A 20,598-nucleotide genomic window follows, 5' to 3' on the forward strand; every position below is an offset into this window, starting at 1 on the left:
CGCATGTGTAATATGCAATTTGCAATTATATTGTATAAATCATACAGTGAAAGATAAACAGTGATAAACATTCAATTTCAAAAACATGAACGAAAATGTTACAAAGTTAATAAAACATGTATTTTATAAGACTTAAAGGAATAATGTTTCAGTTTGGAATGTGAATGCAAGAGATCTGAAAAATATTCAGATTTAGGAGTTACCAACAGTAAACTCAAACAAATCAAGTAGTGTTTATGATCAATTTCAAAACTACTTGTAATTGTAAATAAATTTTATAAATAATGTTTAAATAAGTTTGAATACTAAAATGCAGCCAAACCTAAAGAAAATATAAAAGTAATTGCATATTTTACTTCAAATACTTACTGAAATTTACAACAACTTTGCAATTAGTTAGCAGCTAATTTCAAAGGCCGAACTATCCCATCTCTGGAGGGAGGTTTGTCTGAACAAAGTTTTACTCCAGGAGCTTTTCCTCCAGGCGGCATCGAATCGGAGCGATTATCATAATCATGAGCCGGGAGAACCAGTAAATACCAACAGAAGCAACAGTTAAGGTTAAAAAAGTTTGTTAAAGTAATTGTGTAAAAATATCTTGATAATTAATTCTTGTTTGCTATGTATAACACTTATTGCATCAAACATCTCATTCAAAAATGTTTCAAATGTTAAGGATATCTGCTGAAATGGGAAGATGTAAAATTTCCGATTCGGTGATGATTTCGAGCTGATGATTGATTGTACCAACACCAGAATCACCTTCCACTCCAACTGCTATCGCATAAATGTGGACTTCGAGTAAAGTGTCCATGCCAGCAGCAACCTTGATGAAATCATACTGAAGATTGTACAATGCGGATAACTAACTAAAACTGCAAATCACGAAAGAGAATTTCTGTATTCAGCCAAAACACGTCGCATACTTGAAAAAAAATAAAGATCGAGTATTTAGCTGAATTATCAACTCACTGGTCCAGGTGTGTATTGCACTCTCATGCCAGTGCCGGGAGGTGGTTGTCGTACTTTAAATCGACAAAGGTCGATTCCGGTGTTCTTTAATCTCACCGTAAATGAATAAGTACTGCCCTCACGCAAAACGCCAAACACGATCTGTAGACACAGGAAAGCATTGTCAAGTTATACACTGAGGTGAATATTTGTACACATTGTAATAGAGCAAACACGGTGTAACACTCCAGCACCTCTGGTGGAAACAAATGAAATCCCCTTGCAGTGACTCTGTCGTAGCCTTGAACCATTCCACCAGCAATTGATGAAGTTTTTACTTTTCTTCTCACTGGGTCTTCCACACTGATAAACTACAAAGCATTGAGTGTAGAGTTTTGTCAGTTTTATTCCGCAACATAGTGATTATATGTGAACATTATGGTACTTTGGTACCGTAATGATATTCAATACTCATACTTTTATGAATATGAGTTAAAACGTCTTTGTTTACCAGCTGACACAATGCTACACCCAGGTTAAAAATACAGCATAGTAAGGTGAGAATGATTTTATTTACGTTATAAGTCACCTTTGCATTCGGAATAGCCCCTGGTTTATCACTGAGAATGGAAGTTGGCAATCTTATTCTTTCCTTTCGTGGTTCTCCGGTCACATCGTACATCAAGCTTCGTGTTAACACAAGGTCAGATGGTTCTGTTTCTAACGGCAATATGTTGCTATGATCAGAGTCATGAACCGAATATTCTCCACTTTGATTAAATGATGGAGACATTTGGTCTGTAAAAGAAAGACACCGTTGTGACTGAGTAAATGGGTTTGAGCACAGTCCATCCAATTCCTGAGCCCAATCCATTTTTTTGAGCTTTGCCTGATCGAATTTTAAGACCAGTTTGTTTGAAAGTTTAGCCCAGTCCAATTTCAATCTACAGTCCGAAAAAGAATCTTACAGTAAAATAAACAAGCATTAAAGACAACAAGTTAACAGTTGGCTCAAAACTAAAATGGGTTGTGTTCCTGACACTTATACCATACTTTCTCTTTGCTGCGCAGAGGACGGATTCTCTGGGATAGGAGATGGCTGATACTGTTGAGGTGCTGGACCATCTTGCTTGCCACTTGTAGCATGACTAGGAGTTGGATTGCCTTGTCAAGAACAAAACGCTGATAATTAAAATTTGAACGTATACTTTTGCTAATTTTAGGACATTTCTGGAAGCTATTTTTAACATACTCGGTCTCATATTTCGTGGTTGTGCTGCAGCAAATGGTGTTGGGTTATCAGGTCTCACTTTTGTTGGTGTACCACCACCACATGCATGGGCCGGAGTCGGGTTGGTTGGTCTGGTCTTTGATGGAGCGTCCAACACCTGACCTGCCCTTGAACCTGGAAACAATGAACGTCAAGATTATTTCAAAAAATCAGCAAACTAACTTTTTAAAATCTTTTATATATTTTCCCACATGGAGTGAAGTAAATAATTTGAAAACGAAACTTGAACGTTATACAAGATGAGTGCAGTACCTTGAGCTGGAGATGTGGAGCTAGCGTGTCTGCTCTTGTCACCATTTTGCTGATTGGCGCCATACATTCTTGCCTCGGTTCCATCACGGCGGGGATCAGGGGCAAGTTGCATGCCGGCACTTTTCATGTCAGGAGCTTGGCTTAAAAGCCAAGCTTTGCCCTGATGACTGTAGAAATAAGAAGGCATGTCCTTGCTTTTCAGCGCTTCCCTGCCCTTTCTCTCATCTTCTTTTCCACGCCTATAAGTTAATTCATAAGCATAGTAAAGTGCAAAAAAAAAATAACTGCTGTAGCAAGCAATGCTAGTTAACTACAATAGAGACCCTTGTATTCTTTCAGCCACATTTTCTTTAAAATTTGATAAAACCAGAAATACTACTTAGTGTGAAATTAGATGACGTTGGTTGGGCTCCCTTTACCTAATTTGGTCCCAATCAGCTTGGGTCAGCTTCTTCCGAGGAGGTGGGACAACTGGTGGAGGAGGAGGTGCAACTGCTGCTTCATACTTTATCTTCACGTGAGAAGAGAACTGCTCATCAGGGATCACAGTGGGATGACTTACTCCCGTAGAAGGCACAGGAGTCACCGTAGCTTGTGCATTAGGAACATTTGGTGATCTCGGTGTTCCCTTCAAATACCGGTAATCCGAGAAATCAGACAATAAAGAATAAACTCCAAGAAATACTTTATATATTGGAAATTATTTGTACATTCGCATTCTACCTAAAACCTGTAAATTAATATGAAGTAGAAATATATCTTGAAAGTATTGCTTGAATTTTGACCATTAAAAGCGATATCATAAGCTCCTCAATTTGTACTTACTTCTTCATCAAACTCAAGCACAAGACTGAGTAGGTCACTGGCTCTCATTTGTTCTTCAGCTGTGCGAGGGTCATGAACTTTCATCGCTTCTCTCTGCAATTCTTGCTCGCATGCTGCTCGACCGTATTCCATTACCTTTGTGGCCAAGTGATGTCTCATGTCTGATAGCATAAACAAGACAACACTAAAACGATGCACCAGGGAAAGTTGGGTTGTATTACTCAAATCTGTATTGTTAACTAGGTGTGTCAGTAGAAGACTGAAGTATACAAAAGTAGGCAAAGTACACTTATAACGAACCTTTAGAAATTGGCTGGTGCTGAACTAATTGTCGCAGTTCCAGAACGGTGGGACACAGTGGAGCTGCTGGCACGGCTAAAGGTGTGGGGGCAGATCCAACTGCTAATCCCTTCCCAACTGTCTTGGCAAATTCTGGACCAGACCTTTTGTTTTCACTGTTCCAATAAAATGATATTTATACAACATACAACTATGCCAACACAGTGAAGCATAGTATTTAGTGCGGCTTATGATTCTGAATAAGAATAAAATAGCCAGAATACATGCAAATATAATGTCATAACCCTTTTCTCATTAAATACCCAGGCTGTAGAAACAAAGCTTGCGCCATTTAATTTAGCACTGATAATGTTTCAAAATAGAAAAAAACTTTTGCTACCTTTTTTTTCTAATATCCTGGTTATTATATTCTTACAAAGGATAAAATACACTAGAAGCTTGGTTTGATTACGACCGTGATGTGAATTTTACAAACTTCCTACACACTGGCACAGCAACTGAGTATTGCAAGTTATTTTTCAAATTTATGTAGTTCAGTAACCTGGGTGGAAAGAATGTCAAATCCCTGGTCTTAAGATGCTGTGGGATAATGTCTGCTTCATCCTTTTGTACAATCCATGCATCTCCGCTGTTTCCAAAATGAGGCCGCATAATCGTTATTCCTACAAAAGATTATCTTTCCAACATGTCTCTTTGTAATTATGAAAAACACTGTTAAGATATTTCTTCAGTGTGCAGGTTGTGTAGTGTGCTCTCACCAACAGCTTTCTCATCTTCAGGTAGTGGTTCTCTTACTACCGCTGTAGTTGGATCTAATTGCGCATCTCCAATATAATCCTGCACGTCTTTGTGACGAAGCAACTCAATTCCGGTTCCATCATTGTGGATCACAAACAACCTAATTAAGTGGTGCACAGAAAAATCTCGTGGTTGTCTGGTTTGTATGTTTAAGGCTTTTGAAGGTATTGTCTCCAAATTGTATTATTTAAAAATTTTGGATATTTTTTTAACTCACCTGGGAGGGTGATGCTCCATTGGATTAGATTTAAATGGCTGAGGATCAGGTTGGATTTCACTTTCCGACTGATGCCCAGTAGAAATTGGATTCATAACACTTACATCACCTGACGTTTTCACCTGATAGAGATTCCAAAAACCACCACAGTAAAAACTTCAGTAATAAAAACTGATGCTATTGTATGAGAAGTGTACACTTACCACCTGACTAAATAAGTCCAATCAATTTCAAATCTTAGTGTTTTCTACCTGAAAAACGTTTCCTTCTTGATCGACAGCTTCACAACATACTTCAGCATTGTGCCTCATCAGATATGATCCTATAGATTCAGAAACTGAAGGGTTTGAGGTAGTGGCTGCACCTTCTTCCATCTCATAGCCTGATAACGCGGCTAGAAGAAGATCATTGTCAGGACGAGGCGTGTACATCACGGTGCCATCTGCTGCTATATCCAGACGTCCACCACTCCAGTGTACAAGCTGAAAAAAAAAAGATTCTCGAAATCAGTCTTATTCGACATAGCTTTATGAAACTTGGACAACCACAACAGGCATGATGCACAGCAATGCATTTTCACCTGGTAAGTGCCATCTACATTTCCAACGAGAGATGAACCACTTCCAAATGTAGCAACAGCAGAATTGTCATTCATGTTGAAAGTGACAGTTGCGTAACCGGAGCACTCAACACGAACAAACCAGACAGGATCGGATGGACCAGAATCGCCTAAAGTAAAAAAACAAAATATACTAAATACCTTCCAGCCTCAAAACAAAATCACATAAACTTTTGATATAACATGACTTAAAAAGTAATAAATCCACATAATTAATTTTTATTTAATGTAACCAATGCTCAAATATAACCCAATTATAAACTAACATCCATTATTACAGCCCTTAATGTTCTTACCTTGCTCTTCCCCATCTTGAACTTTGTCATTTCGACAATATCTTGTAATTCGAGTCCCATCTGAATGGTCACAGACTGAGCTGCCATCAGGGCGATCTACATGAATGACCTTGTCTTCACGGGAGAACATAACCTGTGGGTACAGATGCAGTAGCTGCCTTTCCAGGTACAAGCAAGGATTCTATTTGTTGTATAATCCAATAAACACAAACCTCTCCGGTAATAGGGTCTGTGGCAGTATAACAAAGTAAAGGTTCTTGTGGTGTGACACTCCCATTCGGTGTTGTAAGCGTAACTTCACCAGATATGTAAGTTGTCAACCAGGAGGCTGCTTTTTCCTGATCTGCTTCCGATCTAAGAAACGAAGCAAGTTTGCCCTCAACTTTTCCAATGAATATTTATTCCATCTTTTCTGGTTCATTGGGGATCAACTTACTTGGCTCCAGCTTCCGCCTCTAAGCCTGCTGCTGCCCCATGGCCACCGATTGTTCCAGCGATAGATGGATCAGTTGCTGTTGCAGTTGCTTCTGGATTAGTTTTTCCGCTTGATTTACGACCCCTTGAACCTTAGACAAAAACATGACTTTTCAACAACGTACGTTAACGTTAAAGGAAAACATAGAACTTGGATAAATTATATCTTTATGTAAATACCAAAAGCGTAAAACACTTGTGAATAACTTGGCATAAAAATGTGAAAAAATTCCAAGTTTCCATACCCTTTTTACTTCCAGCAGATGGGGCTCTTCTTTGTTCTTCAATCATGGATTGTTGCTGTTGGCTTATTCCTGATGGGAGACTATGTGGTGTAACCGGAAGCTTTTGTTCCGTAACAATAGGACCAGAACCAGCATTGTAACAAACTGTTCCATTACCATAAAGGATCTATATAAAATGCAAAAATCAAACATATTTTTTACTGTTCACCTGTACTCTTTGTTGTGGTTGTTTTGTAAAAATTTAAACGAAGACAAAGAAAAGTGAGGGTCTCACTTATAAAATGACCTCAAAACATTAGTCTTATGTCGAAAAGCTATACCTTTGTGCTTCCATCGTTCATCAATATGATAACCGTCCCATTTGACAGAATTGTTCTGGAAACTTCGTTCATGGCTGGTTTTGCACGTGACTTTTCTGTTTCTTGACGGCCGGATGTTTTATATGGGTAACTCTGGCGTACCATCAGACGATACTCATCTTCATCTGTGTCAGGATTAGTAACTGGTGAAAAACATAAAAGTAGAATCTCAGTCATCTGCGAATGAGTCACAACCGGAATGAAAACTTAATTATAACTTCTTTCAAATAATTGTCACTGTTAAAGCAAATAACTTTTCGTCACCAAATTGCTGGATTTGGATGCTTTGAAATCAGCAATTACTGCGACCAATTGCCTGTAATCCAATTTCAAATAGCTCCACTTAAGAAAAAGACCAAGGAAAAGTGCTGAATGGAAAAGCAATTAAGAGGACATCAAGGGCTCTTTGGGTAAGTAGCGGTATCATGTCATCGTAATGAGAACTTCAGTGAAACAATATAGCAAGGATACTTAGTACTAATGAGCTACCGGTACTGGTATTGTGCATAGTAAAACCAGTTTGTTTCAAAATAACTTACGCAGTTCAATTATTTATTTAGTATCTAGTGTTTGCAAATTGAGTAGTATAAAGTTTTATTCTTATCTTAAAATGTTTATTTCAGGGTAGAATACTCTCAAAGATGTAAAAACAAGAATAAAGCGGCATGAAATTTAGAAAATGCCCTTTAAAGCAGTAAATTTGGCATTTCAACTATCATTGCTGATTTTGCAAGTATTTCTCACAACTGAGCTAGAAGTTTCAACAGATGGACCTAATTTAACTCGTAGCATGAATATCACTGAAGACATTGCAAAAATAGTAAACTTCACGAAAATGATTACAACACAGAAGCTGACATATCCACAAAGTATGATTTTAAGTCGTAGGTTCCACATAAACAGTTGATAAGTTTTTTATATGTTCTTTGTGTAATACCGTGTTGAGTAAAGTATAATGAATGGGGGAAAGGCCGGAGGGATAATTAACTGGATCCCATTTGCCTCAACAATGGCTTATACTGTAACATGTTATTATTTTTGATGCACGCAGTAGCAGAAGCGGAAAGTACAACACGTCTTAGTGATACCACAACTGGAAACAATGAAAACACAACAGTCTTTGGAATGCAAGTTGTCACAAAAGTATACAGGACTATTGTAAAACAGATATTTTATCATGGAATATATGTTATGACAAATGGATCTTATGGAAATACAATGTCTACATCGATACAACCAACAGAGCCAGGTAAGTTTGATGAAATAATACATTTTACTAGACTGAAAAAGGTGGCTATAATAAAACACACTATATCATTTTAACGCATTTTTTAATTGCTTTATACTGATTTCCTGCAAAACAATCAATATAAATTTTGAAAGTTATGAAATTAGTAACTATATATGAAAACCAGATGCCAACTATAGTCATCATTAAACGTGGGCTGGCAATGTTATGAAATTTGCACAAAATTGAATCATGTATTTATAATGTAGTAATGTTAAATTTTAGTACTAAGAAGAAATTGTAAAAATTGTTAGGTAGAAAGCGACGTTTATGATAATATTTTGGCATTTAGACAACACTTTCAACACCTCCACTCCAAATGCAACAACAACAAGCAGCAGAACTGCTTCTGATCACACTGAGGTCAACACAGTTTCTTCTTCAAAACAACCATCAATTTCAACTGCAGACAATAAAAATTTGACAACTTTTTATGAAAATAATACAAATAGCTCTGCTGAATTTGAATTGGTTTCATCTTTGCCTGCTGTCGTAAGCACAAATCCAACAACAACAAAATCAACCACTACTTTTCAAGAATTGCAAGTAAGAAAAAACAATAAATATGAAAAGCCACACGACACAACAGATAGTTCAACTGCGATACCAAGTAGCAATCTACAAGACATAATAACAAGACAAGAGTTTGCAAATGCTGTGATAGCTGCTGCACAAGGTGGAATAATTGGAACACTTTTTATGTGTGGATTGGTATTTGGAGTACTTTGTTCCAAAGGTGTTATAAGGGTGGGATCTATGCATGCAAGCAGTGTACATCCTGAAATGTCTCGGATGCTGCGACAAGCTTGGGAGGAAATTGATGAGGAAAAAAGAAAGCACAAAAAAAGAAAATGTAAAACAGTCAAAACTGTTTCAACAACACATGTAATGGAAAAAGATAGACATTCCATGCGACGATATGCAATACAAAATAATTACATCAATGATACAGAGAAAGGAAAAAGACGACATCATACTGATTCTGCGTTAAAAGATTTGCCTGAAAATGTTCCAGAATTTATATCTCCGTGGGAGAAAAGAACTCAAACAAGAGTTAATATAGTTTCACAAGATTCTAACGAAAAACCTCAAAAAATTTTTATGAAAATGCTGAACAAAGCAGCAAAGTCAGGGCATGAACAACGTCAAATGCAAAGAAAAATGTCTTATATGTCTCCCACTGCTTTCAATTTATCTATATCGGGTTGAAAATTACCTTTTGTTTGTTTTTTTGTTCATTATTATCACATTGTAATGTTTTGGAGCACTTGAAGCTTTTGCTAAAAAGTGAGAGTATACATTTAATGTGTTGTTGTGCTACTTGTGCTTGTTGGCATTTAAGTTTTTAGCATAACTGTTACATGCTGGTCTCCAACTCATTTTGTCTGGTTGATAAGAGTTATTGTTTGAATGAATAAGTAAAAGTTTATTTTGTTTTAAATGATGTCATGAAAAAAAATGAAGATGACAATTTACATTTCTGAAAAAGTTTTTGCAAGGAAGCTTTGAATAAATAAAATTGAAAAAAGCTCATATAACATATGCTACAAAATCAACAAAACTGAACAAGTTGGTTGATATCAAAGGTTTTAGTCAGTGCCGCTTGTTCTACATAGCTTTAACCTATCAAGTTACTTTATTATATCTCACCTTCAGCATACAACTGAATATATCAGCTAATTGTATACTGGGAAAGACAACCTGCACAACCAAGAGATATCAAAAAATATTTTGTGATTTTTAAGCAATGGAAAGACTGGTTAACAATAACCAGCCTAAAACTACAAGTTTTTATTAAACCGGGCATTAATGATAAATTATACTCATTTAACAATTGTGAAGTAATCACAGCACATTCCGAAAACAATGCGCCGTAACCAGGTGGCCAGTATTCATTTTTGTCTACTTACAACAAGAGACACTTTAAAGCTTGTCACCAAGATGAGTGTTTACATAAGCAGCTGTGCAAATTGTGTCGCCTCCGTTGCTGTATAACAACACGACTTTCTCTCTACAATCCTTTGTTTTTTTAAGGATTTCAGGCACCATGACCTATGAGTAACCACTTGAGAATTATAAGGGCATGTCTTACATGCTATTTTCTGAAAATAATTTTTTAGGTCATAGCATCAGTAGACAGATACCAGATAGCTTGAAATGACCAACCAGATACTCAAATTTAAATGTTAGTTTGTAGCAAAAAGTATGTTGACAAACATTGTGCAATTGAAAGCGTGTACGGTGATATGCTTCATACTGCTTGTATATTTGACATATGTCAGTGGAGATTGCTCATACCATTGTGAAGCGTTTGACTGTCCATGTGATTGCTATAGAGGAGAAGTAAGTATGTCATGGTCAGACTGAATACATTGAATAGACAGTGTAGTATCCACTACAGGTATTAATGAGATTGCAACCTTTAAAACTATCATGCAATCTTTAATACTGTATGTCATTTGCAATATTTTTTACCTGTCAGGTGGAGTGTGGAAATAAACATGTCACCAAGATTGGTAGTTTTCCAACTCATCATCGATATGAAATCTTGGATTTTGGAAATAACAAGATAAAGAAATTGACAAAGAAAGATTTTGATCAAAGAAGCATGTGAGTTCACAGCATACCAAATTGTGGAAAAACTAATAACCGGTACCAACATGGCTGCAATTGTTTTCTAAAAGTTGTTCTTTTCTGAAAGTTATTTTTCACTCAGGAAGCACTTGCAAACTTTGCAACTATCAGCAAATGAGATTGCTTTAATTGAAGACCACTCATTCAAGGGGTTGCATCACTTGCATTCAATATTCCTCAATTCAAATGAAATAGAAGAGATTACATTACATACATTCGCTGGCCTCAGCAGACTTCATAGACTATACCTCAACAATAATAAAGTAAAAATTATATGGATTCACAATTTAATAATTTAGGTTATTAATTTAGTGTACAGTATTGAAAAATCTTTTATCAAGTTTACAATTTTATTCATTGCTATCAAAATATACCTTAAAGTAACCAAATTTATTGTGACTTACAGATTAAAGTTCTGTCAACTGGCATCTTTCAGCCATTTAAGGACACATTGGAGTTATTATACTTACAAAGCAATGACATTGCTTTCATAGCAAAAGATGTTTTTGGCAAGATGAAGCAACTAAAAACTCTCGACCTTAGTAAAAATAAAATCACCGAGCTGGATGCATCATTTATGGGTGTAGCACCGAAGATGACACATCTATTTCTAGGCTACAATCCCTGGTCATGTGAAGAGAATGTAGTTTGTTCAAGTTTTGGCGAAATTTCAAAACGACAAACAAAAGGAAGTGGTGCGCAAAAGCTACATCTCCACGACAACATGATATGCCAAACACCGGAAAAGTTCCAGCAAAAAGACATGGCACTTGTCATACAGTTATTTGACTGTGATGTTTCCAAAAACAAAACGGAGCCTTTGGCAACTGATAACAGTGGCAACGGAGTGGCACGCATAAATGCAGACATTGTTATAATAGCAGCACATTTCGCCACATGGATGTTTGTTATGCTAACATTGAGAACTGCTTGTTAATTGTATTAATGCTATTTCTGAATGTTTCTTCTAGAACTTTTTGCAAAGTCAAATAATAAAAAATATTGCATAACAGCATAGCAGCATATATTATGAAATAAGTGGAATAATAAGTGACATAAATTTATCCAAAAGCTAATGGCTACAAAAAGATTGCCAAATTTAATTCAACCTGCAGAAGTTGGATCCAATTGAAATCTCACTGAAAGTCCGTCTGGGCAAGAAGTGTAAAGCTGAGGAAATTTTGGCATCCGACTCTGTCGTCTTGCCAATTCTTCTGCTTCCTGATTTTCCAGCAACTTTCTTTCAAGCTCTTCCTAAAAAATGTAAATGCTAACTTTTGAATTATGAACTAAAAGTTAGCATTTTTAAGGTTAAGATATTTTTATCAATATAAATATGTTAAATTATAAATTGCTCATATAGAAATAAATAATCAAGTGTTTAGTTTAAGAAAAATACAATAAACTTAAAGGTGGTATACATACATTTTTTACAGTATACATTTTTTCATTTGTTAAAAATGGAAAAATAAATTTTATAAAACCGCTAAAAATATCCAAAAAGATATACTCATTAGCAGTTATAAATATAGCAAATAAAGAAATTAATAAAGTAATAAGAAGGTAATTACCTGTAGTCTCAGTTCTTCAAGTCGTTGTGCTTCAGCTTCTTTGTCAGCCTCCTTTCCTTTTTTACCTCCCTTTGGACTTTTCCCACGAGGAGACCGGCCTCTGGGGGACCGACCTCGGGGAGACTTTTTGCCTTTCTTTCCTGGTGTTTCCATACCTGGGGGTAAAGGGGTTGGACTTGAAGCTGGCGGAATTTCCCCAAGTAGTTTCAGCAACTTCTCCTTTGCTTTTGCTTTGAAAAGAAATATTATAGTAACAGTAAAACATTTAGGCATGTATACTTATTTCAGTTGTTTTTGTTTTGTTGTATGAACACAAAGTAGAAACTGCATGTAATATTTGCTTGCAATAACTAAGCAAATTTTCTGACAAAACTCTATTTTAAGTTAATTACTCGCAGCCAAGCAGACCCCATCTGGACCATTTGAGCTCAACGACAACAGCATTCCATCACACAAACTGGCACACCAGGAACCGAAAAAACTATGACATTTTTTCTCTTCTTTTTTGCCTTGAAGAAGTTCTGCACTTGATGGTCGTTCAGAATCTTTTTAAAGATATACATTGTACAGAACAAAGTTAAATACGATATTGTACAAAAATTATTTAAAATCAGCTTCTTGAGCTTCATGTACAGATTATCCCACCCGATGAAAAATCACTAAAACAAAAACTTTCATTGTATACAGCCAGAGCAGTATAAATTAACCTAAAAAGGAGTTTATCACCTAATATTAAATCCTTTTCAGGTATTTCAGTTTCTCCCTTTTCTGCACCATCTTTAGTTTTGACATCTGCTACGGGGGTCATCAGATCATTAAGTTTTGCCTGTGCTTGCATATCTTTTGGATCAAGAATATGAAGCATAAAAACGTGACCATCTTTGTAGGTGGTTACTTTAACAGATGTTTCTCCTGAAAAGTAGGCGTAGGCATTAAAACCAAAACAGCCATTTCTCCAGTTCTGTATTGTCACATAACCATAAGGACAAGATTCCAATAGAGAGTTGAAGCTACAATTCTACATTTATAGTAATTTTACCCTGTTCAAAACAAATCTTTTCAGTTTTAATTGTTCCACCATCACAGGGATAGAGAAAGGATGTCTGGCCTTGGATGTTTATCAAATTGTTGCCGACATCATAACTGTATGTTAAAGCCAAATTTAAGAATTACTCGACGAAAACATCAAATATCATTACAATTACATAGACAGCAAATAATTTAAATTTACCCCGTGAAAGGTAGAGCTGGTTCTTTCAGCTTTTCAGATTCCGGCTCCTTTGGCTTATCCCTTTCACTGCTACTTGATCTAGACCTAGAGCGAGATTTAGATTTACGGCCTGATTTAGGACGTTTACCGGAAGCTGGAAGAAAACAATAAAGGTGAAAAAAGAAACCGCTGGTGCTTCAAACACTATATGAATAGTGATAGGTTTATTAACTTATAAATAATTTGCACTGCTCCGGCATATCAATCTCCAACTACTATTTTGTTAAAACAAAATAACAGTCCAGAAAAGTTAAAAAAAATATCAAAGCTTGCAGCTTCATAAAAAATAATTAATAAAAAAATCACTAACCCGGTCTTTTTCCATCCTGGGAAGATTTGCTTGCAGCTGACTTTATTGGTTTAACTTTTTCAGTTGATTTCCTTCGTGTTGATTGCTTTGACTCTTTCTCTTTTCTAATTCGATCTTCTTCTTCTTTCAACTTGGCTTGAATCTCGCTTTCTGCTTTCAGTGATCCAGCTCTGATAAATGGTGAGCTGAAGTTCTGTTCTTCTGATGTTCCAACCTTGCTTGATGAACGAGAGGCACTGCCACGTCGGCCTGCAAACATATCACAATCAAACAGCTATAAAATATCATGTGCTAATCACGACAATTAGTGCAACTACATGCCCATTATAATGTACGCCTACTGTAAAATGAATAAATTTTACATTGATTTTTCAAAGATGGAGAATATGCAAATTTACATTTTAAATTAAATGTAAATCATAAAATCAAAACTTAGATGTAATAAAGAGAAAAGCTTTAAAAAATAATTTGCAAAACTTATTATTTTACTAACTTCCTTTTTTTGGGCTTTTAGAACGTGGTCTTTTTGCTGTCGAGGGCGGGGTTGTCTGGCTTTCCGTGGCGGTTTTTAAAGCATCGGCCGCTTGCTTTGCTCTTTCCATTTCCATAGCAACCACATTGGCCTGATACTTTCCTTCTTCATCTTTAGTCCAATCTGAGATTGCTCCAGACACATACTCCAGATAATTTCTAGTCAAAAAGCAAGCATGTCTCTATTGTTGGCAAAATAGCCACACATGAAATATAATTCTCAAACAGCACATGGAGCATCAAATTTTACAAAACAATGACCCTAACATACTGTACAAGGTAGGTGGTGGTTGAACCGTGTTAACCTGAGTTTATAGTAAAATAAAAAACAAGATACAGGTTGGCATTCTGAAGGTTAATTTGATTTTTGATTTTTCTACACGAGCTCTCGCAAACATAAGCTTGCTTCTTCAGGTGTGCTACGAAAAAAACTTTTTTTTTTTTTCATAGTACACCTGAAGATCAAAAATTAACCTTCAAAGTGCCAGCTTATATTTTGTTTTATTATAGAAGGCAAGGCACATTTTCCAAAAAAACATAAAATGAAAATAGCCGATCATTTTTCTTTGCGACGTTGTCTATTTATAAGAAAGGTGTGTCCACGAATTAGTTACCTAAATCCAACATCAGAATGCAGACTTGAAGACCACATTTGAGCACCCTGTAAGCTATCTGACATTGGATAATGAAACATGACCAGAATTGAGTTGTCTCTCTTGTTGTAATATGTATTCATGCAAGGGTAGTTTTCGTTGGCTTCCCCTAGCATCTACCATTAAGTTACATAGTATAAATATAAAGTGTGATATTCCGTTTTCCGTGAGCTTTGATTAAAAAGTTGTTGCAAACATATTTTGTAAGTTAATCATAATTAGTACAATGAGATATAGTAGTATAAGCCATAATTTGATACTTCAGAAATACAAAATTAGTCATTACCTGAAGAAGAACAGGACTTTTAAAACTCTCTGTATAGGTATAACTGTTGAGATTGCGCTTTGGAGTCAAAAAAGTTTGGTCCATTTTATTTGTTTTTGTAGTTGAAGATTTTTCTGGGTCTTCTTCAATGCCTTTTTCTAGAATTAAAAAAGTTTACCGAGTTTACAATAGTCTGAGTTAAAATGTGTGATGCTATAGTAATCTACATTACATATAATATGCATTCCTGTTCTTTGCAGCTACAGTATAAGATTAAATCAACATTTTTCAACCAATAGGGTAACAGTTAGAAACAATGTTTGCAAGCAAAAAATTTATACCTATATTAAATTTAGTTACAATAACAGACCTAAATTAACCAAATATTACCAGTACCTTGGCCAATTTGTAAAACACCATTGTGTTCCTGGGCTATCTGATGAAATTCTCTCTTTGCAGCCAGTGTGTATGGATCATCCCATACATTGCCTTTTCAAAACCATACAAAATGACTAGTGATTTACTAAACTAATTATTGATTTACTAAACATTCAAAAATCATTAGTGATTTACTGATAAACGCAAAGTCACATGCCAAAATGAAAACCTTCTACAAATCTTTAACCTTAAAATGGCAAGTTTTTTTACAAGCAATAATAAGTGTTTTCTTATGCAGAGTTTTTAACATTACCAAAAAATTTCGGAAAGCAATCTTTTGTCTTGTTTCTAATACCCAACATGTAAATGCCGTATTTGAAACATCACCAGCATTTAAGAAAGTTAAGCAACCAAACATAACCCAACCTGTTCTATGTGCAGGATGTTTAACTGTGTTGTTTTCGTCAACCTCAGCAATGTCCATGCTTTCAAATACAAATAATTGCAACGCACGATTCACTTCAGACGTGGAAAAAACATCTGAAGAATTTGGTTTCACTGCGGAAGTTATAAAACGATACAATTCATGAAGGCGAGAGGTTCTTTCGCAAATAACATTTGCAGAAGCTGTTTGAAAAGATGTCAACCTTAAAAAGTAAAAATTCTTAATTAATATCAATTTGTTAATTGTGGATATGTTTGGTAGTGTGTGTCAAAGAGTCTACTTCACACTATGTACTTCAGTAGTTATTACTTTGCATTTGGAACTCGATTCAACATTTCCTCTTCTGCATCTTTAGGTTTGAAGCCATCAAAAGTGGCTAAATGGTGAGTCCTGACCGAAATATCATCTCCATAATGCAATAGGACTGGACCTTCCGGCTTTCGATTTTTTTCAATTTCAGCCTCTCGTTTGCGCTTGAATTGTGGGAAGTCATTTGCCAAAACCTTGAACAAAACTTTTGCTTTTCAAACATGAAGTGAACAATTCCTACATATTGCGAGCAGATATTACATCTATTCAAAGAGTATTAAATTTATTGCAATTTGACTTGAACAACAAACCGTTTCATCTTCTTCTGACAAGCAAAGTCCTTCCAGAGCATCCGCAATGCATTCTGCAAGTGCAAGATGGATGCCATCAGCTCTTGCAGGAGCATTTACCTCGCTGGGAGGAATCTTATCTTGTTCCGTTGCAACAACCTGATAATAAAAATTCAGTTACCAATAGTATATGTACAGATCAAATAAGCACAAGAAAGTGATAAGTTACTATTGTTGCTTACATTTGCTCATACATACCTGTTCTAACATGCAGTGAAGGATCAAAGGAACACTAACGGACTCCATTGGGACACAATCCATTAAGTCTCGGTAAAATCGAGTATCGGTTTCTATTGGTGCAGGTGGAGTTATCGGTGGGACTAATTCGTCTACTGCTTGTTGAGGTTCAAGTAATGCTTTTGTTTTATCTCGTTTACCTGAAATCATTAAATTGTGTTAGTTAGTCTATTAGTTAGCAATAATGGTGAAAAACTAGAAATTCATAGCAAACCTGTAGCAGATGGTACTGTTTTTGGTTCAATCGGACTTGATTCTGAGTGCGACATCTCTTGATCACCAAACTTTGGCACGTGAAGCAGATTCACGTTTTTCAGATAATTTAAATACTGTCGTTCCCAATCAAGAGAGTCATATACTTTGCAAGCCATGTCTTCAAAAAGGGTAGTACCAAAACCAATCTACGTATTATAGATATCTACATTTGTGGTACAACAAATGATAGAGTACCCTATAGCAAATTTGCCAAACCTTTACCAATATATTGATATAGTTCTCCAATTTTACAAAAATTACACAAGAGGGCGTTTAGTGTCATTACTTAGCATATTTGTTAATGTAAGTGGTAATAAAACCAACAAAAATGACCATATTATCACAATCGTCCCAATCTCCAGGATAAGCAATATTCAAAACTGTGTAGAGGTGTAGGCCAAGATCTTGCAGTTTGGAGGTTGGTGAGGCTCTCTGTAGAACAATGGGTAGAAGTTCCCAAAACAAGGCAAGCTCTTTTGTATCGATTTCACGCTGAGATTGAGTAACTGCGAGGGCATCATCTGAAGTGAAAATTTGCAAAGTTATAAACAGTTACATGCAAGCAAAATTAAATAACCTCTCTTGTTAAAAATGAGTTAGTGGCTTAGTGCTTATATATTTTGTTAATAATATTAATAAAGCTGTTAAAAACCGTTAGCAAAAACTGCAAAATTGCTAATATTTCATGCAAAAGGTTTTATAAAAAGTATTACCAGTATTAACCTTTTGAGCACTTAATAAGGTTTGAAATTACAATTAAAAATATCTTAATACATTTACCATCTAGTCCTTCTGAGGCTAATTTTTCTTCAGCCATTTTAGAAAGAAGTTCATATGATTCTGACTGAATCTTTACAACTCCATTTACATTTATTCCCAGTTCACTCAGAATAGGTAAAATCTGAGCCTTTTTAAAACCGCTTATGAATATATAATGTTGGGGACCATCGTCTGGTTCATCATCTAAACAACCATAAATGCATTTTTTAAATGATATAACTCTAACAATAATAGCTTCTAAGATGAGTAAAACTAGTAAAAAATGTACCGATAACCAGAAACAAAAAAAAACAAACCAATATATTTGTTTTGATCATCCTCTTCCCCACGCTTTTTTAAAGTGCTCCAGTCCTTTTTTGGGAGCTGAGGATCCGGAGTTTTTTTTCCTTTTTTACCAGGTGACTTACTTCTTGGCCTCTTTTTAGCTATAAAATAAAAATCAATTAAAGATAAGTAACACTTTCTAAGCATAAAAACAAAAACTATGCAACCACAAAATTATTTTTAAATGCTCCATGAAAATTACTGAACTTGAACTGACCCGATCCTTTGACTCTATCATCTTTCGACTTGGATTCTCCCTCCCTCCGTTGCATGTCATTACTTTTTATGTTTACAAGACCAAATTTAATTAATTTTGCCCAAAGCGGTAAAGGTATTTCCTGGCCAGCGCTTATCAATCCAAAAATAATTTCAGTTATTTCATAAAATTGCGGAACTTTTGCGGGTTTCTTATTTTTCGGATTTCCCAGTTCATTGACCTGCAAAAAAAACCTTGAGAAAATAATCTATGCTGCCAAGCCAGGTTGTCATACAAGTTAATAAATTTTGAATTCAAACATACATGACACTTACCATTTCCATGAGATCATCTTTATGGAGGTAGCTGAAAAGTTTTCTCTGGGGTATTTTAACAACATTTGCCAGTGCTTTTATATGTGCGGCGTCCAAAATGTTATTTTCAACCACAAAATTTATATTTGCTTTCCATGTTTCCTAAATGAAGTGTCAGCAGTTTGTTTCTTTACAAAGATATTGGCAAAGCAAAGCTTAGGCCATATTTTGTACATAAGTGCCCGGCGCATTACACCGACTTAAAAACGTTTAAGTATGTTCCTATATAGGCCTATGAACTATATTCACTCATGAAAAGACTTCTTTTTAATGCGTGAGTTATAGATATCCTTTAGTTAATATAAAAGAATAATCTAATTAATCTAGTTATTTTTTAAACATTACGTTTTCTATTACCTCCTCAAAAGCATATGACATCAAGGCTGTCTCCCATCGGCCTTGTCCGGCAGCAGAGGCACTTTTTCCTCTTTTTTTAGACATATTTTCAGATGTTGTATCCTATCAAACCAATACTGAACCTATGGCAGTATGGTGAACATCCGCCGTTAATATTATACACAAATTATACAAAACATGTGTGCTTAAAGGCACAAAATAAAACGTAGGCTAATCAATTGCAATACTACACTAATCAGAAAACAGTATTTTTTGTCTGTGTGCTGCTGGTGCGAATGAGCAACTATAGTCTAAAGGCCTAGACTCTGGAGCACTAGGCTTGTTATGATGAGAGAATTTGCGTTTACTGTTGAATAAGCTAGGCTATCTATATAGCTGTGTTACTACTATAATGTTCTAGTGCAAGACATGACTTTTGTTTCTTTTCGGTGGTCATGGTAAACAGTTCTACATTCCGGCAAGACTAGGTTTTTAGCAAAAACTAAAAATTTTACAAGCTATAACTACACAACAATCAAGGCTAGTAGGCAAGCTAGCTTCAGAATCGAGTCTATAAAAGACTGTTCCGGTAAATGCTGATATGTATTAAACATAAACGCATCGTTTCCAGGTCGTTTGAACTGTGGGCTTGTTGTAGCCTAATTAATAAATAAAGAAACCATAGAATCAAATGAATTCCGCCAAGCCTGAACTTACGGCTGTTGGTGTTTCTACAGCAACATACTGGGTTCGCATTGACATCTAATACTAAGTTGTAGGTTTTCATACAGAGTTTATATGTGTTAGTTTATGACAATTAATAGTTCGCTCGTGCACTACTCGTGTGAAGTATTACACAACGAACATCTCTGTCATAAAGACCGCATATGCTGGCGGTAATTGTTTGTATATGAGCGAGGACGGTTGATGGTTGGTGACTTGTTTTACTTCTGCTTCGATTGATGAGTTCTCATTTCTCAAATTTGCGTGACTATGCTGTTAGTTGCTTGATTCTGTCTATACAAATTACTAACTTATAAAGTTCCCATTTTATTTATTATAACACAAAGGTTTTCACCTTCGGGCAAAGCTTACGGATTGTTACATAGCGCTGTAGTAACCAGTGAAATCGATCACATAAAAAAAGGGAAGATTGAAAACATTACATCAGTATTTATATGTGACACACCAGTTCAAGCGAGGAAATTATCTGACGTCATTAAGGAAAACACAAATTTGGTCAACAACTGAATTACGGGATTCTAAATTAAATTTCAAACATCTTGGAAAACAACTCGTGACTCGTGACGTAATCGTCACAAGTTATCCTTGGCATCTTATATCTTTATCTTGAACGTTAAACAGATTAATTATACGTAAAGTTGGAGAAGTTAGTTTGATATACTGTGTGTTAAAGCTAATATAATTGTCATTTTTAATTGGATGATGCCTAGAGTTTTCTAGG

At 35.6% G+C, this 20,598-nt stretch overlaps 3 protein-coding genes across 3 annotated transcripts; 2 read left to right on the forward strand and 1 right to left on the reverse strand.

The window, feature by feature from the left end:
- Positions 1–8: 8 nt before the first annotated feature.
- On the reverse strand, positions 9–19,336 carry LOC143447273 (sperm-associated antigen 17-like). The gene is made up of 44 exons (XM_076947294.1): positions 19,155–19,336; positions 18,759–18,899; positions 18,445–18,664; positions 18,200–18,328; positions 17,904–18,086; positions 17,457–17,644; positions 17,083–17,269; positions 16,830–17,008; positions 16,593–16,730; positions 16,282–16,475; positions 15,954–16,174; positions 15,546–15,638; positions 15,171–15,307; positions 14,846–15,000; positions 14,194–14,390; positions 13,701–13,949; positions 13,352–13,484; positions 13,160–13,263; positions 12,847–13,032; positions 12,513–12,665; positions 12,121–12,350; positions 11,659–11,803; positions 6,589–6,770; positions 6,269–6,434; positions 5,986–6,115; positions 5,762–5,903; positions 5,550–5,682; positions 5,215–5,363; positions 4,886–5,116; positions 4,635–4,756; positions 4,378–4,517; positions 4,161–4,281; positions 3,620–3,774; positions 3,320–3,480; positions 2,914–3,122; positions 2,495–2,733; positions 2,204–2,356; positions 2,005–2,115; positions 1,541–1,749; positions 1,206–1,322; positions 973–1,113; positions 682–826; positions 370–532; positions 9–175 (listed from the first exon to the last, which is right to left on the reverse strand). Exons 1-43 carry the CDS (start codon positions 19,236–19,238, stop codon positions 393–395), a joined length of 6,942 nt encoding a protein of 2,313 aa, XP_076803409.1. The 5' UTR covers positions 19,239–19,336; the 3' UTR covers positions 9–175; positions 370–392.
- LOC143447274 (uncharacterized) lies at positions 7,225–9,510 on the forward strand. Its single transcript, XM_076947295.1, has 3 exons — positions 7,225–7,496; positions 7,679–7,876; positions 8,208–9,510. Exons 1-3 carry the CDS (start codon positions 7,307–7,309, stop codon positions 9,122–9,124), a joined length of 1,305 nt encoding a protein of 434 aa, XP_076803410.1. The 5' UTR covers positions 7,225–7,306; the 3' UTR covers positions 9,125–9,510.
- Positions 9,956–11,556, forward strand: LOC143447276 (uncharacterized). The gene is made up of 4 exons (XM_076947297.1): positions 9,956–10,258; positions 10,398–10,525; positions 10,632–10,812; positions 10,956–11,556. The coding sequence occupies exons 1-4, from the start codon at positions 10,121–10,123 to the stop codon at positions 11,484–11,486; spliced, it is 978 nt and encodes a 325-aa protein (XP_076803412.1). The 5' UTR covers positions 9,956–10,120; the 3' UTR covers positions 11,487–11,556.
- Positions 19,337–20,598: the final 1,262 nt, after the last annotated feature.

This window comes from Clavelina lepadiformis, chromosome 2 (genome assembly GCF_947623445.1).
Source record: "Clavelina lepadiformis chromosome 2, kaClaLepa1.1, whole genome shotgun sequence".
NCBI lineage: Eukaryota > Metazoa > Chordata > Ascidiacea > Aplousobranchia > Clavelinidae > Clavelina > Clavelina lepadiformis.